This window comes from Cyanistes caeruleus, chromosome 23, assembly GCF_971803275.1.
Source record: "Cyanistes caeruleus chromosome 23, bCyaCae1.hap1.1, whole genome shotgun sequence".
Classification (NCBI taxonomy): Eukaryota; Metazoa; Chordata; class Aves; order Passeriformes; family Paridae; genus Cyanistes; species Cyanistes caeruleus.
This window is the reverse complement of record NC_141723.1, coordinates 5,284,620-5,303,649: the sequence shown is the minus strand read 5'-3', so window position 1 is coordinate 5,303,649 and position 19,030 is coordinate 5,284,620. Positions and strand designations below refer to the sequence as shown.

General features: G+C 48.3%; 2 protein-coding genes across 6 annotated transcripts; one reads left to right on the top strand and one right to left on the bottom strand.

Moving 5' to 3' along the window:
• The first annotated feature begins 18 nt into the window (after positions 1-18).
• Positions 19-17,802, top strand: LOC111939298 (NF-kappa-B inhibitor delta-like). Of its 4 annotated transcripts, XR_015278852.1 has the most exons (11): positions 259-660; positions 827-932; positions 2,004-2,150; positions 4,159-4,210; positions 4,709-4,875; positions 5,211-5,327; positions 7,880-8,044; positions 8,255-9,043; positions 12,364-12,458; positions 15,235-15,711; positions 15,825-17,802. XR_015278852.1 is itself a non-coding variant. In XM_086861059.1 (8 exons), exons 2-8 carry the CDS (start codon positions 888-890, stop codon positions 8,324-8,326), a joined length of 765 nt encoding a protein of 254 aa, XP_086717185.1. In that variant the 5' UTR covers positions 19-123; positions 827-887; the 3' UTR covers positions 8,327-10,009. The 4 variants fall into 4 exon arrangements, 2 of the variants coding, with proteins under 2 accessions (XP_086717185.1, XP_023797208.1); XR_015278851.1 differs by having other exon boundaries at positions 621-932; positions 12,364-15,711; XM_086861059.1 differs by lacking the exons at positions 259-660; positions 12,364-12,458; positions 15,235-15,711; positions 15,825-17,802 and adding an exon at positions 19-123 and having other exon boundaries at positions 8,255-10,009.
• Positions 12,967-17,811, bottom strand: POU2AF3 (POU class 2 homeobox associating factor 3). Of its 2 annotated transcripts, none has more exons than XM_086861061.1 (5): positions 17,608-17,811; positions 17,217-17,311; positions 15,606-15,666; positions 14,033-14,256; positions 12,967-13,612 (listed from the first exon to the last, which is right to left on the bottom strand). In XM_086861061.1, the coding sequence occupies exons 1-5, from the start codon at positions 17,615-17,617 to the stop codon at positions 13,280-13,282; spliced, it is 723 nt and encodes a 240-aa protein (XP_086717187.1). In that variant the 5' UTR covers positions 17,618-17,811; the 3' UTR covers positions 12,967-13,279. The 2 variants fall into 2 exon arrangements, with proteins under 2 accessions (XP_086717187.1, XP_086717186.1); XM_086861060.1 differs by having other exon boundaries at positions 17,586-17,700.
• Positions 17,812-19,030: the final 1,219 nt, after the last annotated feature.

The window sequence follows — 19,030 nt, the reverse complement described above, 5'->3', positions numbered from 1 at the left end:
ACTTCCTGAAATTGCGAGGGGTGGCTCTGGGGTACAAAACTACCCGAGGAGAGGAACAACTGCCCACCACCTCCTGCCTGAAAAGCATCAAGTATTTCTCTCTGGAGCAGAATGAAGCCAGGGGTTGGTGTGACTGTGTGTGGGGTGGTCTCCTCCTGGTTTTGGGGGTTGGAATTTCCTTCAAGTAGGACCTGGGGGAATGGAAGTGGCTCCAGCCAGAGCCAGATGACCGAAGTGAAGCAGAAAAGTGTTTTCCCCATCACTAAGGGCCACCAGCCACTTCCATGGGCTGTGACAACTCTTTGTCTTGTGCAAAATATAAGGATTGGGTCTCACTCACCAGGAGTTTTGATAAAAATTAGAGTTTAACAGGTTGATATATTACAAATATATCAATTAGGGAGTTTAGCAGGTTGATACATTAGAAATATATCAATTAGGAAATGGTTGTTACCCCAGATGGTGAGGTGTCACCAACACACCCAGAGCTGTATCACCCCAAAAAGCGATTTATACATACAATTCCCCAAACTGGGAATTGCGGAGGACTTTGACACCTCCCAGTGGCGAATCTCAGCTGCAAGAAGGTGCAGAAGTGGGAAGGAGGCAGCATGGCAAAGCTCAGGAGTGCTGAGGGCTTGGACACTGCAGCTGTTTGAGGTAGGAAGCCCTTCCTGTGGGAATGGGAGCTTTTGGGGCTCATGGCATGGATTTGTGGAACTCTGGATGTAAAACCCCAGAAGTGGCAGTGCTACCCTGTAAAACTGTTTGCTCCCAGCGTGCCCAGTGGTCCATCAGTGATCGGTGTCTTTATTTACTGTCTTAGAATTCTGCACATTTATGCAGCTAAAGGCCTGAGGGCCCACACGCTGGCAGCTGCAGAGCGCATGAAACCCCTGAGGAGACTCGATGCCAAGGAACACAGAGGAAAGGTAAAAAGGGGTTATTTTCTCCTGCAGACAGTGGGTTTTGGCATGGGAACAGGCTTGGTGTGACTGACAGCAAGATACCCTAAAAAATCCAACTCTGCCCCTCTGCTCCTGCAAGGAAGGCTTGGCACTGATAGGCCTCACTTGGGGGCAGGGCTGTAAAATCCAGAGGCATGGTCATAAATTAAGTGGGATGAGAATGATGCCATTCTTTTTTCAGCCCATGATTCATGGAGTGATGTGAGAAAACACTGGTCTGGCAAATTATTTGTGTGTTTGCACCAGTCTCCGAGGCTGAAGGTTTTATGGCCAACTGATTTGTTCTGTACCTGACGCAATCGGGGTTTAAAAAATGCTGGGTTTGGGTTGCCCTCCAAATTAAGGGCTGAGAAACACCAGAGGGAGTCCAGCAAGAGCTGGGAAAAGTCCCCATCTCATGATGCCATGTGGGATTCCAAACCATCCTGTGAGCTGTGCTCATGCCTGGCACCACAGCCCTTGGGATTTCAGCCAGCACTTTACCCACTCATTGTTTTACACCAGCAGCTGCTGCTGATGCCTGAGGATTTTAGCTTTTATATTTTTCATATATTTATGAAAATATAAATTTGTATTTCTAATAAAAATATATATTTATAATCCTGCAATTCTTTAGTGTATAACTCTAAAGCTCCATGGCCTGTCAGCTACTGTTCTCCCATTTTATTCACACAAAACAATTTCTCTCCAGGCCTGAAATTGAAGGAGACCTCACTGTCTCAGGCCCTGAAAAGTATAAGCAAAAGTGACTTGGTGAGGGGGGGAGCAAACTGGAGGTAAATTACTTCATTACCTGAAGCTGTAATTGGAGGATTAACCCCTGATATGTAAATGGACCACACTTACAATTGTCTAAAAAACCCTCTGGGAGGCTCCTGACTGCCCAAGGTGTATTTGTTAAAGGCCTTTAATAAATACCCATTTTTATTCTCTTAATCTTGTGTAGCCTCTGTTGCAGGAAGCCACTCCAGGGCATCCCTAGGCTCTGAGATTTGTCTGAGCTGGCTCTCACAGCTGTCTGTGCTGCTGTTGCAGACTCCCCTGCTGGTGGCTGTCACTGCCAGGCACGCTGCCATCGTCCACGACCTGATCCAGGCAGGAGCAGACATCAACGCCGTGGACAACAAAGGGCAGTCAGCTTTACACCTTGCTGCCACCTATGGCTATGCCCAAGTGCTCCAGGTAGGAGAAGTTTTATGGTTTTAATTGTTGCCAGTATAAAACCACAATTAAGTGTTGATGGTGGTGTCTCTAAATCAAGGCAAGATCTCAATGAGAGATGGAGACTGAGCAAAGGCTCAGGAATTGACTTCCCAGGGTGGCTTTAATTCCTGTTTTAGGACTGTACTTGCAGCCTGCTGTTACAGAGGGAAATTCTTTAGTGGCTCTGTGGGGGGAAAGAAATTATTTCTGCAGATCACAGCTCTAAATATTCTGGTGGCAGTCCCCAGTGTGGTTCAGCATTGGAGGGTGTGAGGTGTGAGGAGAGGTAGCTCCAAAACCAGGGTGAAACCCCCTCCCTGAGGTCACTGTCACAAAAAATTGTGTTCAGACTCAAGCCAGCAGAAGAGAGATCAGATGTGACCCTGCAGGCAGGGACTGCCTTCAAAATGAGGCACATTTTTCAGATTTTCCTTCAAAGCCTGGCTTACACGAGCTAATCTTTGCTTCCCTGTTGCTTCATGGATTTCTCTGCAGACAGGGGCTGAACCTAAGCTCTGTGCCAGCCCTGAACAGCAAATTAACACTTTCAAACAGGCTCTGTGGGAATTTTGGGAAGAGATTCCACAGCAGGGATTAGCACTCTGTGAGTCTTAAATGCTTCACTACTGGCCAGAAAATGAAATTAATAAAAAAATCCGTCTTGAGCCATGTCAGGACCGAGCACAGGCAGAGTTTGGTGGCTCTGCTGAGTTTCCTGGGGACAGGGCTGAGGTGCCAGGGGTGCCTGTGGTGCTGGCACCACGTCCAGCATTCGTTAGCTGTGCCCACACGTGCCCAGGGCTGAGCCCTGAGCAAGCAGTTAATGTGTAACACAGCCAGTTCTCTGGAAAACAGGTGTTTCCTTAAGTAGGAAAAAAAGGGGTTTAATCCAGATGATGCCAACAAAGCCTCTCAGAGTGCCTTGTGGTGGTTTGGATTGCAGGGTTCCTTTGTTTGGTTTTTTCTTTTGTGGGTTTTTTGTTTTGTTTTGTTTTGTTTTGTTTTTCCTTGACATAAAAAGGGAAAACAGGCAGAGACTCGCTCCTCAATGTGGTCAAAGCCATGAAAGGCTTTATGGTTTATTTGTTTATTTTATTTTATTAGGTGTTTTTTTTTTCTAATGGATTAACTATCTAATCTCTATTAAGCACCTCAAAGCTAGCTGTCAATATTTGATCTGTACATAATTTATTTTTTTTTATAAGAAGATAAGTCAAGCCCTAACCGTTCTGTGTGATCTTTCAGTGGGAGGATTCTGTCCTGAGCCTTGTCTGACTTGACACAGATGAGTCACTGCAAAAATTCTCAGCCATTAATGTGAACAGCTTGCTTTATTCAATCAAAATAAATAAATTCTCTGTAATAATTTAGACAAGGAACTACTTAACTCCATTGTGTTAAATCTGTAATTTTCTTGCATTAAAGAGTTTTAAAGTTTTGATTCTCTGCTAAATGAAAGAAATTCTCATCTCCAGATCACAATTCCTTGTGTTTCTGTACCCTCATTGGCACAAGCTGAGGGTTTAACTTCACACACTGCTGTGCAATGAAAACAAAAAGTAAATAAATCCAGCCTGAGAATTGTCAGTGTCGGCAAACTTTTAGGCCTGTCAAGGAAAGATTTTAATTTCTCCTTGTCAAGGATCACTCAGAATAATCATGTACTGGTGTTACTGGTGTATTTGCCTAATCCAGGGTGAAAGTGAGGAGTTTGGCACTCCTGAGCTGGGGACAGTGACTGAATTTTACTGTTCTGAACTGAGAATCTCAAAGGATGATTAGATGGGAGTTAGGAATGTGATCACCTTGAATGTCCCTGTTGGGAGCATTCACAGCACTGGAATCTAGTGTCAAATAATGGATTAGTTTGTAGTTAAATTGTCATTATCTGATGCTGTTTCATTTTTCATTTTGTTAGTTTTGGCTGATTTTTGGCTTGCACAGTGTTCTTATGAACTAAAATTCTGCATTTCTCTGTTGCCTCCAGGTTATCTTGTCCCTGGGTTTCCCTCTGGATTTGGAAATGAAGGATTTTGAAGGTAAATACTCCTGCACAAGTGGTGTGGAAGTTTGTATTGGATATTTCATTGCCTGATGCTCGTTGGTTTTTGGGGGTGTGCTGGGAGGCCAGAGCAGGCTCAGAAAATACCTGGGAGAGTTGTGTCTGTGCACTCAAATGCTACAAAATTCAAAGGTGCTGATGGCTCAGAGGGAATTCAATTGGAACTAAAAACATGCTGGAATGCCCCAAAAAGCATCCACAGAGCCAGAGAAGAAACCTGAGAAAGGTTGAGGCGTGTGCCTCAACAACACCTGCCCAGATTGAATAAATGATTGAATAAGTGATTGAATAAACGATTGAATAAATTATTGAATGACTAATTGAATAAATGATTGAATAAATGATTGAAAAAATGATTTAATAAATTATTTAATAAATGATTGAATGAATGCTCTCTGTGCCAGCCCTGCCTCCTCCCTGCACATCAGTATTTTCCTGGTGCTGTCTGCACCTCCATCCCACATTTCTTTCCCAGGCCATACCCCTCTCCACTGCGCTGTCCTGGCCCACAACACCCTGCTGAGGGATCAGAGCAGCCAGGCACTGACAGAGGAGCAGCACAGGGAGCTCCAGCAGCAGAGCAGGGAGCTGGAATCCTGCATCCATCTCCTGGTGCAGACCGGAGCCTCCATCTACAGCCGGGTGAGGATGAGCTCGGTTATCCCTGGGTTTCTCTGGGAAATCTCCCCCATTTGGTGCTCAAAACACAGAACTGGGGAAGGAATGAGCTGCTGGCACAAGGGCCAAGCCTGTTCTCCTTCCAAGGGGCTGCTGGCAGGTTGAGGTGGCAGTTTTGGAGCCCCTGAAGCAGACCCTGGACACTCAGAGGGTCACTGGAGGGAGGGAGATGCTCCCCATCAGCTGCACATCTGGCCTGGGTTTCCTCTGATGGGTTTATGGGATATCTCCAGCTTGTCCTGCAAAACATTTCTTATTTGGCTTGGTTTTTTTATATTATTTTCTCTGTTTTTAAATAGGATGTGAAAAGCAACAAGACAGTTCTTCATTACACAGTCCAGGATGGGAACATTTCCCTGCTCAGGTACTTCCTGGAGCTGAACGCTTTCAAGTCCAAGGATTTTGTCAACAACAAGGTAATTTTTGTCAACAACAGGTTTTTTTTTTTACAGAGAGAATAAGCAAAAGTTGTGAATCTGAACTTCTTTTCAACCCCACACTGCATTTTCCAGTAAATTCACCAGGAAAGCAGCACCTGGCTTAACCTCTGTCATGAAAAGCAGGGCCCTCTCCCAGCAGGAGATGACAGAATGAAGAGATAAGCAGGGAGGAAGGAGAACATGGGACATGGTTGCTTGAGGAGGAACATGAACTTTAGATTAGGCTGAGGATTGGGAAAACAGCCCTGCAGTGATGCAAGGTTTGACAGCAGCATAACACAGAGAGGTGGCACTTTAGGGCAGCCAGGTATCGATTCATCTCTGCTGTCAAATGTGGCATCACAGGAAGGACAAAGTTCCTGTTTCTGTCAAGGGACATGGGGATTCTTTCTGCCTTAAATGTTATTTGCAGATTTTCTGGCACAACCATCCCTAGATTGGGTAAAGCAAGCAGGGAACCTCCCCAGTGCTGCCCCACACCTCACCCCGGAGCAGATCCCGAGCAGTGATCATCTCACACAGGCAGCAGCTCCACCCTTCCTCCCAAACCCAAATCCTGATGTTCCTGGCAGCCTCAGCTGAGCCATGACTGTCCCCCCAGCCAGAGCTTTGGCTCTGGACAGGCTGCCCCTCTCAGCAGGGCTAAGGGGGTGATTCTGGGTGCTTTCCCATTCTGTCCTTCTTTGAGGAAGGAAACAAGGCTGGGGGTCCCCGGTTTTCATTTCAGCAGCTGCAGCCTCAGCCTTTCTTGTGCTCCCCAGAGTTTGTGTTGCTCAGGAAGGAACTGAATTTGTCAACTCCATTGCTCACCGAGGCAGACAAAAGGAAGCTTCACTTTTTTTACCCCTCCAGAATTCTGTTGGACTGGAGAAAACATATTTTGGGTCATGTGTGTAGGTAATGGCGCTGAGCTGGTGTTTTTCTGCCCAGTGAAGGGCTTTTCACTGCATTCTTTCTGTATCTTTAAAGACCCTTCAGGCAGGTGGGAGCCTGTCCATGGAGTCTCTGTTGTCTCTTGATCACAATCCTGGGAGAGCTTCCTCCCATGATAGGATCACTTGGAGTCTTCAGCCTTGTTGCTGAGCTGTCTGGGACAGGAGAAATCCTGGCTTTTTTAGCTCTTTGAAGTGTGAAGAGGACAAGGAAACAGCAATGTTTTGGTTTCCCTGGCTCACCCACTGCTTGTGCTTCTCTCAATCCAAATCTGTTTCCATGGCGTTTTCACAATGAGAAAAACATTGAAGCCTTGGAGGTGTTTTTCATCTGGAGGATTCCTGGAGCCCGCTTTGCCTCAAATAAGACCCATTAAAGTCAGCCTGAGGCTTCAAGGTCAGGCCTTGTCAGATTGCCTCATTATCTTAGCCCATGCCTGGATTTGGAAGCTCTCAAGTGCAGATCTTTGCATTTTAACAAGAAATCCTGTAAACAGGTTGTAACCATCCCTTGACTTTCTGGGATAATAAATTTGACAAGGATCTGCTTGTTCAGGGTTTGTAAAACATGTCTTGTCTAAGAAAAAACATTAAAATTCTGCAATTTTATTTTCTGCTTTATCTCTCCCTGATGTCTCAGTGGTTAACAGGACCCGAAAATCACATTTTTCATTTAACATTTTAACAAACTGCAATATTAATACAGGCTGCAATTTGTGTCCAACCATTCCAATGTCATGACAAACCCATGATTGTTTCTGAGAGGAAAAAAAACAAGCAGCTGCCTCAATGAGCCTCTTGCAGACTAAAAATACCTCGCCTTGTGCGTTTGTTTATCAGCTTTTTCTCATTTACAACCGTTACCAGTCATACCTGACCAGACGGGACACAGATTTCTACACGGTCTGGTGGCACCAGAGCTTCTGCAGCACCTTTCATCCATGCCTGGCTTCACAGCCAGCTCTGTCCTTCCTGTGCAAATCCTGTCTCTGGAGCCAATCCATGCTTGACCTCGGGAATTTCTGCATCTTCCTGGCTCTTGGAAGTGTGGGAAAAGGGGGCGGTGAGGATGTGTGGAGCACAAATGGGTCTGGTGGTGTGGAGCTTTGTGTGGTGGGCATGATGTGTTTGGTGCCTATAATGCAGTTTAATGTTTCCCAGTGAAATATCTCCATGGTTGTTACAGCCTTCTCTTTTCCCAGTAGCTCCCCAGGTCTCTGTTTCCATGAGGGTGTGATTTAGGGGGTGATTTCAGAGCAGTTTTCAGAGCAATCCTACATCAGGCTATGATTTAGGGGGGATTTCAGCAACCAGGGCAAGTTTCTGCTTCAGGGCTATTTATCACCTACACCCAAAGCATCAAAGCCCCCCCAGTTTGGGGTGCTCTAGCAAATAAAAAATATCTGAATCCACAAACCTTCTACCTGGGAGAAACACAGCAGAGATCCTCCTTCACCTCCTGATGACAAATCCCGTGAGGATTCTCCTCTCATTTCATGTCTCCATTTCTAGGATGATTCTGGGGAGATCCACAGCTCACCAGGAGATTTATCTGTGTTTTTTACTCCTTTTTTTTTCCCCTTCCCCCTTCTTTAGGCCCATGGCAACACAGCCTTGCACATGGCAGCTGCTTTGCCTGGTGACAAGAAGCAGAAGGAAATCATCCAGCTGCTCCTGGAGCATGGGGCAGACCCCAGCATCAGGAATTTGGACAATGACCAGCCAATCCACATGGCCCGTCCTGGAAAAGCTGGGGAACAGGTATGGGACCCACCCTGCTGCTCTCCCCTAACGCACCTGCACGCTTCAGGGGTGGCTGGGTTTGATGCTTGCAGGTATAAAAATATTCCTGATATATTTGGATTTTTATTCAGTTGCATGTGGACACGTAAATAGGTGTGTGTGTGTGTGTCTGTGAGTGTTTTTGGGTGGCTCAGATGGTGCTTCTTGAAATTCCACATTTTTTGGCAGGCCAGGCATTTGCTGAAGAAAGGGAAAGTCACACCTGCATTCAACTCCTGCCGCAGAAATGCCAGATCCTGAGTTCACTGCAATTCATGGAACGGCTTCAACTCCAGTTTCTGCCTCCTATAAAAACTGTGAGCGTGGTTCTGCAGCACATCCCTGCTCCTCCAGGCTCAAACCAGGCTGGGGTGAGAGTGTTTCTCAACCTGTGGCCACGAGCAGCACACCAGACAGCAGAAGATGAGCTTTCAAATGGTTGAAAACTCAATTTTGGTAACAGAGAATGTGAATAAACCTCCAGCAAGGAGGTGAGCAAATCAAATGGCTGCTACATAAATAAGTACATATTCCAAGTAAGTTCAAAGCACAGCCAAGCTTTGATTTGGTAGCAGCTGAAACCCTTGGAGGTGACAGAGCACAAGGTGACAGTTTGGCTATAAAGGGTTGAGAAATGCTGCTCTGAAGCATCCCCAAACTGTGCCTCTGGCTGGAGCCTGTACAGAGGGACTGCTGCAAATGCTGCAGCCTCTGTGATGTGCAGCAACCACTGACCCTGCTGCCCTGGGAATGCAGGATCCTGAGGGGAAGCCTGGATGGAGAACTTGAGTCAGTCCTGACTGGATTTCACCTGAGGGAATGGACATCCAAACCCAAGAGCCCCACGGGAGGGTCCTGCAAGCTGGAACTGCCCATTCTCAGCACTTTGGGAGGGCTCTGGAGCAGCTCCCCACGGCCAGGCTGTCACCCCAGCCCAAGAGAAGAACCAGGTGGTGTAAAAACAAGGACATGGGGCAGGTTTGTGTGGCTCCTGAGGGGACACCTCCAATCCAATCCGAGTCTCCAGCTCTGGTGGCACAGAGCAGCTCTGGAAGCCCCTCAGGTGTGGAGCTGAGCCCTCACCTGTATGGCAGATTCGGGGCTCTAACAGCTTTTAGGGCAGCAAAGCCCCGTTGGTCTGCACAGCGTGGTCAGGGTGCAAGGGCTGAGTGCTCTCCTACTGCCATTCCCACCTGAGAGGGGTTTAACAGGTTCTTTTTAGCGTTTCTGTGAAATGATTTGTGAATTGCTGTGCAATCAGTGTCTGCCAGGGCACGGACTGCAGGTCGGTGCCTGAAGGGATGCAAGGCCATGTTTTTCCCATCCTCAGGGCTCGCTCTGAGATGTATTTTGATGGTTTCTCACAGTGCCCAGGTGCTGTTCTCCAGCAGGATGAGCAGAGAGATGGAGGGCAGAGCTCTTAAATCACTGCAGCCACTTCCTTGAGCACCCACTGGCTGCCTCAGTGGGATTTCCTGAGGCACTCACAGGCCTGGAGTGTTTAAACAACTGACAGGAACAAAAACTCTTAAGAAATGCAGAGATCTCGATTTTCCAGCCCTCCTCTCTGCTGTTGGGCCATTGCCTCTCACTCAGTCCTGCTGACAGAGAAGCAGACGTGTATTTGCATGTGTTTGCATAAATTTTCATGCATCTGAGCACAGGCCAGTAAAAGGCTGTGCTGTCTCACTTGGAAAGATGTTACAAGGAGGCCTGAATGGAGTGAGAACTGTATCAGTGAGTCAGTACCGAGTGTCAGGCAAAATGATGGATAAAATAACCATTTCTGGAACCTGCTAGCAGCAGAACTGTCACGCTGTGAGCAGCACGTGGCACGTGAAAATGTAAAAAGCTTTTCACCATCTAGAAATGTCTGTGAGGTGCCTGAAGTCCTTTGGCAGCACGTGAAAAAAAAAAAAAATACAGGAGCTTTCTTTCCTGGAGTGGCTTTTCTCTTTATTATGTCATCTGTTGGGTGTTTCATACACAGCAGTGTCAGTGGGAGTCTGGAATCATCACCATCTCCAGATTATCAGGGAAAAGATCCTTTTAGGGGAGGAATGTGGCTCCATTAAAGCCTCAGGCTGGCAGCTGGGAGCTGATGGATGAGGTTTCCAGTGGGAAGAGCCCGTGACAGCCCCGGGATTCCTTCTGTCTGTGCTCAGCTTCCCAAAGCTCAGCCAGCAGAGGCCTGCTCTGAAAGCAGCCACAATCCACAAGCTGCTCCTGTTGGCTTTGGACTGGAGCCACCAGACTGTTGGAAGCTGCTGCTTCCCCCTGTGTGTAAAACAATTTCCCTTTTCCCTTTCCCAATTCCTGGCCTGGCTGTGAAGAAAATCACTTTTAAAGCTCAAACCTATCCTGTGTGTCTTCTCTGCTGGGGTGAATTTCACAGATTTAAGCGGTTCACAGCTCACCCCTCAATTTTTTATTGCTCTTTCAGGGGCAATGTAACTTCTCTAAGCTCAGCATTGCTGGCAGTGTGTGATATCCCTTTATTTGCACAGTTTATCTCTTCCTACCTGTGGCTTTGGATAAGTTGCTAATAACAAAGGCTCGTTATCACCAAACAAACGTTCTGAAGTGGCACCATAAAAAAGCTGTCAGTCGGTTGGCAAGGGAAACTTTTAGATCAAATTCTCTGGAAGAAAAGCTGAAAATAAGAACCTTTTCTTTTCTCTGTAACTGTGGGTGACTTCTGGAGTTATTCATGGCTTTGTCAGCACGAGATGATCCTCGGGTTTGTGTTCATAAAGGCAGTCAGGGCTTCACCTGGCAGGGACAGCCTTTCAGTAGAGCCAGCTCTCTTTTAGGTATTTCCTTTAACTCCTTTTTATTTTTGGGAGGGATAAAGGAGGGAAATAATACATTTCTCACAGCCAGAAAACACACAATCAACCTTTGAATGGCTCTTCTGTTGTGTTTTTTTTTCCCTTTCTTGTGTCAACAAGGCCTTGTGTCAACATCCAGCAAGCTTTTACTTGTCCTGAGTGTGTCCCTTGGGGCTGTTGACAGGGAGGTGGGGACAGCATCTCCAACATGTTTCCAGTCTGGCACGGGGGCATTGCAAAACCACTGGAGAAGGAGCAGCAGGGAAAGAGGAAGAGGCTGCAAGGGATGGAAACTGTGCTGCTTATGTGATGGAAGTTGATAAAACCTGGAGATTTTGGGGTGTAGGAACATTTTTCTGGAAATATCTTTGTGTCCTCCACTGAGGAGGTTTTTTTTTGCCTGGATCAAGGCATCAAGGATGGGATTTGGGGTGGTTTCAGTGCTGACATTGCTATGTGGCTGTGCCCAGCAGTGGGATCAGGGATGGGCACAACCACAGCCCTTGCACAGAGCAGTGCTGGGGAGGAACCACACCACAGTCTATTGATAAGTGTGCAATCTGCCAATGACCTATCAGAATTGCACATCCACCTCATCTGGAGGTCAGAGATATCTTGTCAGACTCTCCCTCCTTGCCGTGCACACTTAGGCTGCTACATTAAGACGTGCTAATGAGTGCTCTTAAACCCTTATTTACCATTTTATGGTACCCTTTTACTCCCTGACAGCATCTCCGTGGCTCTGCTAAGCTCAGGCCAACCGTGCCAGACCATGGGGAGGATGTGGGCACCCCATTTCCTCCAGAAGCCTCAAATTTCTTGCCTCAGCTTTATCTCCTGGCTCTTTCTGGTTGCTGATAATGGGCTTTGACGTGTGCCTCGAGGTGTGCAGGCAGCAGCAGCTGGCACTGGGTGAGCTCTGGGGCAGAATTTCAGCCCTTCAGTGCCCCAAAAATCTCACTCAGGGGATGAAGCAGCCACCAGCACTACTAAAACTACACTTGGTGGGGTGTCCCTGCACTGGGGTGCACACCTTTAACTGCTGCAAAGTTACAGCTCTTTATAATTTATATAATAACATATATATTTTTTTGCTGTGACCTCATGGATTTATCACTTGGGTCAATGCTGAGATTAATCAGGGGAGAAGGGGAGGTGTTATTTGAAGGTGGCAAAATATTTTTAAAGCATGTGTTGGAAAAAAAACCCAAACTCACTACCTTATTTTTCTTACCTTATTTTCATATTATTTTCTTCTTTTCTTATTATTTTTTTATCTTTCCTTACTGGAAAGATTTTCACTTCAGTGTGGAAGTGTGTGGACGAGGTGAGAAAACAGCTGGATAGAATTCATATTTCTCTCCACAGGTGTAGTTATTTTCTTTTTTGGTTTTTTGGTTTTGTTTTTTTTTTGTGGAATTTAATATGGAGAGATGCTTCTTTCTTTCTTTCTTTCTTTCTTTCCAGTCTGGGTGCTCATCTGAGAAACTGAGTCTGCCTCACCAAGAGAAGGCAAAATCTTAGGAAGGTCTGGGTTTATGCAAGAAACAGGAAATCCTCAGGTATTACAATTTCCCTATTATCTACTTTTTAAAAAAAATAAATATTTTAGCTCCTGTTCAGCTGATTATGCTGAAAACCTTTTATCCACAGCCCAAACTCGACCAAGGGCTGCCAAACTACATCAGCCTCGCAGTGAAATTCTGTCTCCACAGAGAAGCTGGGGCTGAGCAGCAGCCACAGAAGTTTGGCTCTGGATTTTACCTCTGAGGGGCTGTGGGCTAAAGCCTGGGCTGGTGTGGCAAACAGCAGCTTTCCTTTTCTGCCAGAGCCACTGGGAAATGTCACCAGGGCAGCCAGAGGTGGGGAGCTGCAGATCCAGCTCAGAGTGCACACACTCTGGGAAAAGCTGGATTAAAAATTGGCTTTGTATCTGCTGGAAAGGGTGAGCAAGACCTTTCTTGAATAGGCTGCTCAAAATCTCATCCTCACCTCTGTGAGAGCAGGGACAGCAGCCTGGATCAACAGCAGGAGAGAAAAAGCACTCTTTAACACATGAAAAATGACCAGTTTTCAGCATTTGCACCAAGTGATTTATTTGTATCAAAAAGAGCTGGTTTAATGACAAGTGTTTGATAAGGCAGCTTCAGATTTATTTAAAAAACAGCAACAATGAAAATAAAAATAGGGAAAAAACCCCACCAAACCACCACAACAACAACAAAACACCCCTGACCCGAGATTAATGTAGTGACAGCCTCGTGTAAAAAAACGTGTAAGTAGTGAAGAATAAACTGGACTCTGTTAGGCAGCAGAACTTTGCATAGTTCATGGGCAATTTAATCTGCTTTGGATAGAGTGGATGTGTGAAACCACAGTCCCATTAGCTGTAGCAAATGTCACAGCTCCTGTCCCTCCTGAGGAAGTCCTCGGCCAGGGCTGGCAGGAATTCCAGGCAGTCCGTGCTGGGGCAGGGGAAGCAGTGCTGGCCCCTGCTGTCCATGGTCTGGGGGCCGCAGGCTGTGCAGCAGCAGGCAGGGCTGGGGAAGGGGCAGGGAGGGTGGCAGGGCCACTCCTCCACGGGACAGCTGTAGGGTTTGGTGTCCAGAGCTGAGGGCGGGCTGGGGGGCAGCGGGGTCAGGGGGGAGAGCTGAGGGGGAGAGCAGCTGGAGTTCCATGGGCTGGGCAGGTCGGCTGAGCTGGGAGAGCTGGCAGCCTGGAGTTTGAGAGAGAGGGGGAAAGAAAAAGGGAAAAAAAATGAGATTTCAGGGAAATGTGGCCAGCAGACAGAATCTCTCAGCCTTTCTCAGAGGGGTCTGGCTGCCCAGGGAGATCTTGGAGGTCTAAACCCAAAGGCAGTTTCTGTAAGGGATCCCTACATAAATCCCTAAATCTCTAGCAGGAACTGTGCTGCTATTTGCAGAAAATCTACAGGACCTCTAGAAGAGACATTCCCCATCCTGCAGCCCCTCCCAGTGTATTTGGGGCTCCCCATGGGAAAGCATTCAGAACCCATGAGCATCCCAGGTTCCTAAAAGCAGCCAGATTCCCACACTGACGCTGTTCTGCCCCCAGGATGTGACTCCCTTTCCCTCTGGGGACACCTGTGGCTGCTCCCCTGGCTCCCAAAGCTCACCAGGCCCTGGTTGAAGCAGAGCTGGACTGGCTGGAAGGTGTCTGGGATGTAGTGTGAGGAGGGCTGCAGGGCACTGAAGGCAGGCTCCGAGGGTGGCTCCTGGAGGCAGGAATCTATCAGCTGCTCCAGGTACCCAGGGCTTTCCTCACAGGAGAGGCAGCTGGAAAACTGCCAGGACGGGCAGCAGCTGGGCACAGGAGGGATGGGTTCTGCTTCAAAAGGTTCTAGGAGAGAAAGGAAAGCAGCCAGCAGCAAATTAATCAGTGTCTGTCTTCACAGAGGGGAGGTGCTGCCCCAGGCCAGGTTTCAGTGCTCTCCTGTGCTCGGTAACCCTGTGAATTTAGACATTAAAACAGGCCATTCAAGGGCAAGGTGAATTTTGTAGGAAAGCAGAAGCCAGGAGGGAGATGCTCAAAAGCACATGGATTACTCAGGGAATCCAGCTCCCCTCAGCTATAAAGATCTTTAAATGCTGGAAACCCTTCTGGGCCCAGGCATTTTGGACAGGGATCCAGCTGGAAACTCCCCTCAGACTCTTGACCCTCTGGCCCCAGAAGATGCCAGGCAGTGATTTCTGCTTCCCAGCCTGGTAGATGTGCCTTTGCACATCCCCAGACCCGGGGCAGCTACACCTGCAGGAAAAAGGGCATAACAGGAGGATAATTTGATTTTTCTCTCCTGCAAACAGCCAGGCAGGAGACAAACTTGTGAGCAGAACAAATGGAGCAAGCCAGGGATGATGTGGCACTGTGACCACGTCCTGTTACTGGCCAAAGGGTGAGTTCCTGGAAAGCTCACAGCAGATCTGGCTTTTCAGAATTATTATCTTTTCACACTGAGTTCAAACATGGTTTAAGTCCTGTCCACGTGAAGGGCACAGGTCTGAAGTGCACATTGCAGGGTCAAAGGTGGCAGTGTTTAGCTGGCTGTGGGGAGTGAGAAACACCCAGAATACATAAACTTATGGAGACTTTCCAGCCTGAAAAGGCTTTGGCATGTCAGCTGTGTCTCACGTTTCTTTGTTAACATAAGCAAATGGATTCCCAGCTATCGATGAGTTAACAATTTCCTTGTCCATGCAATGTGTGCATTCACACCTGCCCAGCCTTTCCTCTGTGCTTTGGCTGGGGATAATTGAAGGATCTGTGAGCCCGAAGTGCCCCTCCCCTCACCCCTTCCCCCTTTTCCTTGGATATTCTCAGACAGGAGGAGGAAACTCTTGGTGGTGTTGAAAATCTGGTATTTCTCTCACTCCTATGGGTGCCGGCAGGAGAGGGGGAAGAGAACAGAACTCAGCCAGATGCTCCAGGGCAGTCTGACCCTCAGTGGCACCCACAGCCTGGGGAAGGTGATGTTATTCCCTAGGGATGAGCAGCCCTTCCCGAAGGGGATGCAATTCCTTGGGATGGAGTGCGCTCCTGAGCTCCTCATCTGCATCCCACGGGCTCCTCGCGGTGCTGACTGGCCGCACCACGGCTGCTGCCAGCCTCAAACAAGGGCTGGGAATGCTCGGGGCTGTGGGAAAATTTGGGAATGGGGCAGGAAGGGTCGTGTGGATGGGATTTGTACCAACCTGGGTGAGGCGGAGACACGGACTCTGCAAACTGGATGCCGCTGCTGCTGCCCCAGGAAACCTGAGCGAAGAGAAGGGAAGGAGAGGAGCTGTGGCACAGAGCAAGGTGAGTCGAGCAAACTCTTGAAATAAACCTTATTTCCCTCATAGCTGTGGCTGGGGAAACCTCCCCAGCACTGAAAGAACATGAGATTAATGTGCATAACATCATTTTTCCAGGTGACAGCGCTGGGAACCAGAGCACCGAGCTGAAGCCCCTGAACCTGAGGGGCTCTTTTTGCTGCATTCCCGATTCTACGGAGCTGACACTGAAATTAATGCGTGTTAATTTCGGGAGTGTGAATTCCACAGTGGAGGGAATCCCAAGGAATTCGTAGGGATGGATATTACTGAGAGTGAGTAATTAATTAAAGAGCACCACAGGTATCCCATCAGACTGGACTGACGCAGTTTGAGAACCAGCTCTGGCAGTGCTCCTTGGAAAGGGACAGCATCATTTTTTTAGGAATGTTGGAAGCTGAAGCAAGACAGATCAACCACATCTAGGAACCTGACCTGCTGGAAGGGAGAAATCCACCCAAAAGCAACAGGAGTTTTGATGCTTGAGGGCCAGGATTTTACTCTGCAAGTACAAATACTGTTGGATTTTTTTCCCTCCATTTTAGTTCATACAGCCCTTCCTTCATTCAAGATGCTCTCGAGTGAGCAGTTCATTTCCCTGGCAACAACTTCCTAGCACATCCCATGCATTTAATTCCTTAAACAGTGGCTCTTCTGGGCTGAGAGTGCCTTTTTTCCCTGGTGCAGATGTGACAAGGCAGACAGAGATGGAGTCCCCAGGCTGAGCTTTTCCCAGCTCCCATCCTGCCAGCCCGAAGCCTCGGGGGTTTTGGGGCAGGCCATACCTTGTGCAGGTCACCGAGGTGACTTCCCTCACTGCCACTTTTCACTTTTTCCTCTGTGGGCACCACAGGGGTTGTGTCAAGTGCCGGTGGGAAGTGAAAACCGGTTCCAAGCAGCCCTGGGACACCTGGCTGGGATGAAGAGGCTGCTGCTGGTGGGGAGGAGTGACCCAGCGTTTCCAAAACCTGACAATTCTCTTCACCCAGACCTCTCTGCCCCTGGCTCCCTGGATGATTTTTGTGCAATCAGCTGCAACAAGGTGCAGAGGCTGAAATCTGAAAGGCTTCAAGAGCTGCAAAGTCATGAACCAGGAAGAAATAATGATTTGCCAAGCTCTTTATGCAAATCCCCGGAGTGGCTGGAGCTGGAGGAATCCTACAAAGGCTGGAAGAGGGAATGAGGGGGAATGTGCATGTGTTTGTACACACAGAGCTCCATCCCCTCCTCCAGAAGGGATGGGGCTGCCCAGGTGAACCTTCCATCTCAGAGGGAGTGACTTTTTTGGAGCAGCAGCTCTGTTTTCTCCCTGCATTCCTCAGATTCTCACTCCTTAAGGACACTGCTGCAGCTACTCTGGCTGAATATTCTTTTCCCCCATCCTCACCAGCCGGTTACACTCAGATTTTGGCCCAGAGATTACGGTCTTGGCAAAAAAAAATCACATTAAAAGAGAAGGTACAAAGCAAACACCACAATATTTTTACTCACTGCTGAACTGGTGGCTGCTTGTCGTGCTCTCCTCTGCTGCAGCAACTCCTTGACTGTGATCTTCACCCTCACACCTTGGTACACCTTGGGCTTTCCTGGAAGAATTTGTGGAAGAACACTTTGCAAGGAGGGAGAATCTTGGGGCAGACAGCAAATCCAGCAGGTTTTCAGTGAGAGGACAATTAGACCTAACATGACTAATTGGTCTCTGTTTGCAATCACACCCACAGCCCCCTTTAACACCTTCTATTCTGCTTGGGACAAGCAGACACTCATGAAAATATTGCTGTTGATAATATTTAATAACCACATGTTTTATTCTTCTCTATCTCCTTCTTCCCCCTGCCCCCCTTCCAGCTTTCCCAATACCAAGCTCCAGCCTGCCCAATACCAAGCTCCATCTGGTGCTGCTGTTGGATTCATTTAAATTCCTGACATATTTGCCTCTCTCAGGACCTGAAAATAAATGTGGGAAGCGCTTCATCTGGCAGATGAAGCCCAGGAATAAAACAATGGCAATAGGTGGGTGGTTATTCAGAGAACTAAACAAAACACCAATAAAACGACTGCTTTCTTGCAAAGCCTACATTATCTCTTTATTCTACTCGTGTACAAGCCCTATTTATTTCAAACAAGAATTTAGGGTGTGTTTAATCTAGCCAAAACCAATGAGTCACTACCTGATGAGGGATTTTTAGGACAGGAAATGATAAAGAATTTACTTCTTCTGAAAAACCACTTTCACTTGTTGAACTCAAGGTAAAACACTCAGATCCTCTGGCAGTTGTTTCTGTCCTAACTTTCTGCTGGTGTTTTAATCCAAATCACACAATAAAAGGAAACACACCCAGACTGGCCTCTGCACTCAATAAATGCCAGAGCAGGGAGCAGACAGCCCTGAAGGAGGCACCAAAAAATAAACTCCCAGCAGGAGAACAGCAGTGCCAGAGCTAAACCCAGCCTTCCAGTGCCACCTCTGGACACGGAACACCTTCTCCAAGGCAGCTGCACAGTGCCAGGAGCTCCTGGCACAAAAACAACGCTGTCTTTGCAGGTTCTGCCCACACAGCCAGGGAATCCTGCACTGCAGGCACTGTCCTCTTCTGCTGTGACCTCTGCCAGCCCTCCCCTGTGCCCCCGTGGTGTTCTGGGTGGGGACAAGCTGTGACAGGTCCCTCCAGAGAGGTGACAGGGCTGGGGATTATTAATCTCACATTTTGGTGTTCTGTTTCTGTTCAATAAACTAAAGATGGGGAAAATGAGTGGAGGGAAGGGTGGGATTTAAGGAGAACATGCTGGTTACCAGACCCTGTGGCCAGGGAGGGCTGTGAGGTATAGCAGCCCCTTCTAGCAGGGTCAAGGATGGGATGGTGAGGGTGGGCAGGGAGCAGAGTGATGGCTCTGGGCTCAGGGTGACAGGGCTGGCAAGGGTGGGCACAGGCTGGCCAGGGCAGGTGGGCAATCAGGAGCAGGGTGACAAGGACAGGCAGGGCTGGGGTTGGGGTGGAAGGAGCAGGGTGCTGAGGGTGGGCTGGGGGGGCAAGGGCAGGGTGATGGGATCCAGGGGCAGAGTGATGGTGCTGAGGGTGGGCTGGGAGTAGGGTGACAGGGACAGGGGGTGGACTCGGGGTCGGGGAGTGGGGTTGGGATTCAGGAGCGGCATGGTCGGGGGCAGAGTGTGCGGGGAGGGCACCCAGAGATGTGGGAAGGGCACACAGAGATGCAGAGAGGGCACCCAGAGGTGCGGGGTGGGCACGGAGATGCAGTGAGGGCACACAGAGGTGCAAGGAGGGCACACAGAGATGTGGGAAGGG

Coding starts and splice junctions, on each gene's coding strand:
- LOC111939298 (XM_023941440.2), top strand. CDS start 702: ATGGCATGGATTTGTGGAACTCTGGATGTAAAACCCCAGAAGTGGCAG. Junction 4,876..5,210: donor GAGCCTCCATCTACAGCCGG/GTGAGGATGAGC, acceptor GTTTTTAAATAG/GATGTGAAAAGCAACAAGAC. Junction 5,328..7,879: donor AGGATTTTGTCAACAACAAG/GTAATTTTTGTC, acceptor CCCCTTCTTTAG/GCCCATGGCAACACAGCCTT.
- POU2AF3 (XM_086861060.1), bottom strand. CDS start 17,700: ATGAAGCGCTTCCCACATTTATTTTCAGGTCCTGAGAGAGGCAAATAT. Junction 17,312..17,585: donor ATTGGGCAGGCTGGAGCTTG/GTATTGGGAAAG, acceptor AAATTCTTCCAG/GAAAGCCCAAGGTGTACCAA. Junction 15,667..17,216: donor AAGCAGCCACCAGTTCAGCA/GTGAGTAAAAAT, acceptor CTCTTCGCTCAG/GTTTCCTGGGGCAGCAGCAG.